The sequence below is a fragment of the Pleurodeles waltl genome, chromosome 6 (genome assembly GCF_031143425.1).
Source record: "Pleurodeles waltl isolate 20211129_DDA chromosome 6, aPleWal1.hap1.20221129, whole genome shotgun sequence".
Taxonomy (NCBI): domain Eukaryota; kingdom Metazoa; phylum Chordata; class Amphibia; order Caudata; family Salamandridae; genus Pleurodeles; species Pleurodeles waltl.
The window spans coordinates 558,439,700-558,447,047 of NC_090445.1; the positions used below are offsets into that span (position 1 = coordinate 558,439,700).

At 41.8% G+C, this 7,348-nt stretch overlaps 1 protein-coding gene across 1 annotated transcript in view; it reads right to left on the bottom strand.

The window, feature by feature from the left end:
- Positions 1–5,082, bottom strand: part of BCAS2 (BCAS2 pre-mRNA processing factor) — a 78,190-nt gene extending 73,108 nt beyond the window's left edge. Inside the window, exon 1 of the mRNA XM_069238732.1 lies at positions 4,885–5,082. Coding sequence (XP_069094833.1) covers positions 4,885–4,977 — 93 coding nt within the window. The 5' untranslated portion in view covers positions 4,978–5,082. The remainder of the gene's footprint in view (positions 1–4,884) is intronic.
- Positions 5,083–7,348: the final 2,266 nt, after the last annotated feature.

Consider the following 7,348-nt stretch of genomic DNA (forward strand, 5'->3'; position numbering starts at 1 on the left):
AAAAGTTCACTCTGATAAGATCACATTCCTCCATGGTACATCTTCTATGCCCCTTACTTTTAGAGTCCACAGCCATTGTGTGAAATTTGTTATAGCTGGTACTCAGATCCTAATTCTTCATAAAGCTAACATAAGTTTTAAAACTTTGCTGGAATCCCACTGTGATTTGTGCTAACAACACTGCATCATCAGCATATAGTAGGGCCGGGATAAGCTGCAATCCTGCCGGTGAGATGTCTTTACAGGCAGTGGATAGTGTTGTGCCCAGGCTATTTACGTTTAATGTAAACAGTAGTGGGGATAAAATGTACCAATCTCTTACCCTCTGATGAGGTAGGGCTCCCAGTCTGTATCTCATTACAGTAGACAAACCCTTGTGTAGCTCATGCAAGAAGTTCAATATATTTTTATCAATACCCATGTTAAGGAGTTTTTTTTCCACAGTTTATTCCTATTGACTCTGTCAAATGAAGACGTGAGATCCATTAAGTCTAGGAGTAGTGAGCCTCCCTTTTGAAAACGTTTATTTCCCTATAATCATCTGGAGGTTCAAGCACTGATCTAGGGTACTCCTGCCGGACCTAAAGCCATACTCCAGGTTAGACAATACATTATTTTCGCTCAGCCATGTGGTTAGCCTGGTAAGAATGACACATCCCATGACTTTAACCACTGAGCCTATAAGTGATATGGGCCTGTAACATCAGGGATCGTTTCTCTGCCCTTTTTTAAACACAGGTGTTAACTATTGACCTTGACCATGATGGAGGAATACCCACTTTAAATGTGGCATTTAAAACACTGGTTAGTTTTTTGCCCAGCTCCTGGAGTTCATTTTGTACAAATCAGCAGGGACTCCATCAGGGCCTGGCACTTTGTTTTTGGACATATAGATAACTGCCTCATTTGTCTACTCCTCAAAAAGTTCCATAATACATTTTTCATAAGGACCTTCACTATTGAAAGCTATAGTTTCACCAGTATCTGAACCATATACCCCTTGAGAATGCTGCACCCAGCAATCAGGGGATATGTGGCACTCCACTGCTCCAATGCCATCTCCTGTGAAGTAAAAATGATAGACTATTTCCCAAAATCTATCTCTACATTTAAGATGGTAACCTGGAGGAACCGATTCCAGGCTTCACTTCTGATTGCATTTTTCCAGTCAGCTAATATCTCTTCCTACATAAAGTGACTTCTGTATTACTTGTTGGAGCTTTTTGTTCTAGGGCTGTTAGCAATCTTTGATGAGCTACCGAGCAGTTGTGGTCAAGCCATTTATTATTTAACACCTTGATTTTCGCGTCACCTCGGGATAGATTCTTCAAGATGTGCATACAGATCCTATTTAAAGCTGTCAATAATGCTTCAGGTTGAGTAGAAGCCTCTTAAAAATACTAATGTCCTGACCACATTCAGTATATAAGTTAATTAGGAAGAACATAGGAGACACCTTATTTCACCTCAATATACACCTCTGATCGATAGACAATGTCTAGAGACATGCGCCCTTCTTTAGCCACTGCTTCCTCCTCTAATCGTCACTATATAAAAAGGAGTCATGGATTATAATAACTGAACTGGTTCAAATGAACTCCAAATTGCATAACAAACTGTACTAAATAGGCAGAGATAAATAGATAATAAATAATAAAATGAAAACCTCTTCCAATGAATGTACATTTTGCAGATCCTGGATATTTGTTGTTCTGATCTAAAAATACCAGGTTATGGTTGGCCAAAATTATACTAAGCAAATCTCCTTGACCTGTGTATTCAAAATGGCGAGGATCATCCACAGAGCTCTCGTCGCTGACTTGACACAAAAAATGACAAGGGTGAATATTAAAATCTCATAGTAAGACCACTTTGTATGGAGAATTTTGCTTTTCAGCATAGGCATCTAAAAAAGTATTTAGGGACATTAGGAGTTCAAAGGGCTCATTCTGTGAAAATCAGTTGTACAAATGAAGCACTAACATGCGGGGGGGTTTAAAATGTAACTTAACCACAAGCAAAAACTGAGAGCCGGAGTCAACTCGGGACATTTTAAAAGTCATAGTTAAAGAAACCATGGTGAGTAAACTGCTCCTGGCTCTACCCGCTAGAGCAGGTATGGTTGGAAAAAGAAGTAAGTATACTCATCCATGTAGAAAGTCCTATTGGTATCACATTCTTCTGGTAACCTAACTAAATGATGACCTTTAATAAAGTTGGACCAACTATCATTCAATCTCTTGTTGTCGCAACCAGCAACGTTCCAACTCAGTAACTAATTAAAAGAATATTATTCAATTACAGGGGTTTGACTCGGATTAGTAATTTAGCCATCAACCCCTCCTTGTGGGGGGCGGGGGAGAATTTCTATCCAGGCTGATCAGTCGGTTGTTACAATCCAGTTAAATGAAGAAAACAAATCTGTCAGCTGTAGGAGCACATCCATATCCAAATTATCTTGCTGATTCCCTATCAATTTCTTAGAATTTCTGTCATTTAAAGTGACATTTAGAGGGTGGAAAAAGCCTAATGGAAACACCTTGATCCCTGTTGAGGGGGAATGAATCTGGAATGCATGCTGTACTAGATACCCTGTGATAGCCAGCTGGTCAAAATTAATAATAATACAATACCCTTCCCAGAATTTCTCCTTGTTACTCACCCACTCGGTTCTTCTGAACATATTGATATGGGCTGTTAGGTAATTCCCTCCGCCAATCAGTTTATCACACCAATGCCTAACTTTGTGTGTTAGTTGAAGAGTCATTTCTTTCATTCCTTCTCTTACTGGCGTAACTCTGGCTAAAATAGCTAGCAGAGGTGTGGATTTTGGTGGAAGCCATAACTAATGTCTGTTTATCACGGATATGTCAGAAGTAGCGAATGGAGAGCTGCCGAACCCCATCGCTTCTCCAGATCTTGAAATAGGTTGGTCCTGTTGCTTAGCAGGGGCCCGGAGAGAAGGGATTTTGGCGATCTCAGAGATTGCACACCTCCTACTTAAAGCTCCAATTCAAGTATGCTTGCCTCTACCCGATTTGCACCGATCTATTGGCAGTACTAGAAGGACTAAATAGGGAATCATTCAGAAGCATGCGTACCATGAGGTGGGTGAAAGATATTGTTTTCTCTGCCATGGCCATGCCTAGATTCTTAATAAGAGATTCTATAGCGAACATGTTCTCATAAAATCCTTCCATAACAGTTTTAAGCTTGTTCATAGAAATTGTTCCATCAGAGTTTCAAAAAGCGTCTTTAAATTACTCGATGTTCAAGTTAGATTCCCCATTCACATCTTGAGTTAAGGTGGCCACAAAAGCCAAGGGGGCAGTATTATCTTTGTTAGGGCTAACCCTCCCAATGCTAGTCTTCTTTCTAGTTCCTCTCTTCTGCTTTTACCTCTTTCTTGGCAGGCAAGAACAGTTTAAAGGCAGAAGTACCTAGGTCATGATGGCTCTCTGCTACTGTGACCCGACTTGGTCATCCTTCCTTAGAGGGAGGACCCTCTGTGTATTTCCACAAACCGAGCCTGAGTCTTCCCTGCTCTTTTTCTCCTTTGATTGGGGAGCAGTGGTACAATTGAGGTGATCCACCACCAGTACCAGTTTTTGTACCACAGTCTGAACCTCACCATTTAGGCTCCCTACTGCAGAAGTAATAACAAGATGATAGACTGCAATTTCTGAGATCCCTCTTAGGCAGCTAGGCCAATAGGATGTAAAGATTTTCACTTGCACATTTTTCGTTATGAGTCTGTGAATGTAAACGGGATTGCACAGCCTCCACTGGGCACCTGCGGGTCCGCTCTTCGCTTGGGCACGTCCCACGCTGTGGGAAGAAAGCGCAAAGTGTTGGCGTGCCTCTCCTTTGCCTGTGCTGCGATAGGTCTGCGTTGGGGCATAATCTGACCCCAAAGGCAAAGTCCACGATCTGCGCTGTGATGTCACTCGCAATGTCATTTACATACTACCCAACTTGGCAAGTCCTGCCACTTCTTTTTAGGTCGAGCTCACAAGCGTGCTGACCTGCTGTAATACATCTGTGGGCTTTTAACCACACACACCCCTCACAATCACTTATTAGTGGCCTTGCCCTACAAAAATCCCTTATCATTGGTAAATGCTTTACGTTTGTCCCTCGTTGGGGCAGTTTGGTTACCGCCTTGGACATCAATCCTGTTACTGTGATAATTGCGATTAATTTGACCGCAAGCAAACTTTTTTCTTTTGTGTCTCTCCTTCGCGCTCCTGGCGGCAGTGGCACTTTGAATCGGCTCGCTTATGTCAACTGTTTTACTTTTAATTTTCAATTTATGGGGAAAGAAAAGTCCACTTAGTAATTCACAGCGTTAACAGTTCTAACACTAGCAAACTCGAGACCCATTGCAATGCTTGTTTTTTTTTTTTTTTTAGGGATTGTGCTCTGCCATAATTAACCAGGCAACAGCAATCTATAAAGTAGATTACAATGTACTAGCGTTCAAACTGCTTTAATTCACTCATAACAGATCTTAAGCTATACTAGGTCGGACATTAGCAGCTTATTCTCGCCATCTTTTTTTTTGCATTCCGATATTTGCGGTCCTGCATTTTAACGTGCAAACGCAACACTACCCATGTATTAAAAAATACAAAACGAAATTGACTAAATATTCACGTTTGGCAGGTACACTTTACTTCTAACCGTGCTGTAACCGAGCTGTCATATTGTCTGTTTTCACGCAGAAGTGAACACCCATGAAAAACATTAGATTCTGGTATTTCCCTATTTGTATGGACATTGACTCATGATGCAGCGCCGGTTACTCTCTTCAGTGGCCTGATCTTCAGCCTTCACAATCCAGTTAAGGATATGCATTAACATAAAACGAATAGCTCAACTCACCGCCTCTCGGACCCCTGGGGCATCATATCCCTGGTCAAAATAGGGCAGTGCATCCACAACTACATCACCAGCCACCAAACTCGTGCCCGCCATCTCCCCTGACTTAGATAAGAACTACTTGTGCTGTACCGACATTGAAATAAAAGAAGGCTGTCTTTTTCAAGCCTCGGACTAGTCCGCCAACATCAGAAGAGATACTGCTCAACTAAAGGTCTGCACGAGGGAAATGGAAACAAAGAAAGGACTAGATGGCTGAAGGCAGAAGGCTGTAGGTCGCAAATGTAGCCGCCATCTTGGTTTCATTTCATTTCACTTTAAAACCACTATTTACACGCATACTCTTCGTAATCTACCTCGACATTTTAGAAATATATTTTGCCGCAGTTTGGTGCAAAGTACAGTGATACAAATTGAATTCTCAAGTACTTAAGTGAATTATTGATTTTATCTGATCGCTTTTCTATGAAAGTCCGGAGTTTCCCAATACTAGTAGTCCATTCTAAAGTAGCAAAGCCTCGCTGCATTTCGGTTTAAAAGTCTAATATGGCTATTCTTCATTACTTTGTCAGGCCTGCAAACACCATTATGAAAGTAGTACAGAGGGTTAAAATGACTGCTACAAAGAATAGGTGCTTTCACCTGCTTCAAGATCTTTGTAGAGTCTCTCCTTGCTCAAATGGGTGCAATTTCTGAGACATAACCTTTCCATGGACTTAATGGCTATATTGCTTGCAAGAAAGTGTCACTGGAAGTGTCACAAATTTGGTCATAAGATGTCACACATAAGTACACTGAAACCATGAAAATGTCACACATAAGCAATCTGAAACCTTGGCACTTATGACACATTGGCAAAGCAAATAGCTCTTGCGTAGACGAGACCAATTGGTTTTGCCAGTGCTCGTTTCTTATTTCCTAGCAGCCAAGCGATTAAGTGCAGGAAATATAAGTACTTTCAAACTGACCCTAGTAGAAATATTCCAACAAGAGATTGCGTATCCTGGCAACAATGCTAACTCCTAGTCCATGGACTAAGAGAGCCCTCTCCTGCAGGGACATTAATCAGTTAACTTTGATGTTTTTATTGCTGCCTGAAAACTGCTGGACACACAAATAACTCTCCAGCAGGAGCTTTTACACCCCTACGTTATGACTCAGCACAGCACCACTCCTCCTAGCTCAGGTACAAGTAACAAAAGGATCTCTGTTGCAAAAGCAGCAACTCACTGAGCTATCTACATAAAATACAGTTCTATGGTGTTGTGGTACACGTTAGTTGCAGCAGTCATATTAACCCTCTGTGCTACTTATCATGAGACAACTCAAAACTGCCACTAGACAAAACTGATCTCTCTCCAGCAGGTCTTTGACTTACTAACTCAGAGTCACTGTCAGTGGGTGGAAAAACGCCTGCTGCATCGGGCTGCCTTGAGCTGGTGGCAGTATGTGGAGCCACACTCCCAGCAGGCAGCTGCTCAGCTGCTCATATAGTGCCACTCTGATGTACTGGAGACAGGAGTCAGAGGGGAAGAAACCTCCTACCAGCACAGCGAAGAGGCAGAGAACTCAGGGTCGCTTTGAGGCAGGCAACTGCACAGAAAAACGCAAAGCAACTGCTGCTGCTCTGGGCCTATATGCTGCGTGCATGATGGTGACAGAGTGCCTTGTCTGAAATTAAATAAGACAAGGTAAGGCCCGCTAGATTCACCCATGTGTGGCTGCCCTGTCCTCCTCGTTATCCAGGAGGTGTAGTTATTGGTTAAGCACCACAGGTGATCAGGGAGAATGAAGCAGTCAGAGCTTGATTGGAACTGAAAGTCTGACTTTTTGTTTCTTACTATATTTAAAAAAAACAGTGCCACGCTCACGATTTCTACCTGACCAGTTTACAGTGTGTCAATAAGACAATTGACTTGTTTTGTTTTCTTGTTGCAGCGCCCACTGCAGGCAGAGTGCTCAGCTGAGCAATTCTTCAGGTGAATGCGAAATTTCCTAGCTATCGTGAAGGAAAGTTTCAGTTCTATTAAGAACACGGAGGCGAGGATTATGCAGTTCTTTCTTCACTCTTTATTAAATAGCAAGTTCAAAGTTCAAACAAAAACACATACTAACTACAAATCCCATGAGTCTGCTTCCATAGCAACCATTTTCCAATAAGACTCCGATCCTGTCAACTGTATAAATGCCCTCGACCATGCCACTCTTCCTCGTCTTCACTTCAGAAGAGAACCTTGATTCCTCAAGTGGCCGCTGCCTCAGATCCTACAGAGAAACATGAAATATTAATCTGGTCATACCCATGATGAGTCATTAAACAATACTTAAAGAAACCTGTAGAATTAAAGATTTTCTAGTGTGTTATACCATAAAATGGCAGGAAAAACGACAATTGTAGAGTATTCCAGATATGATCACTTACAGCAATAACCAGTCTTGAAACACATGCATACACATGTCAGTATAA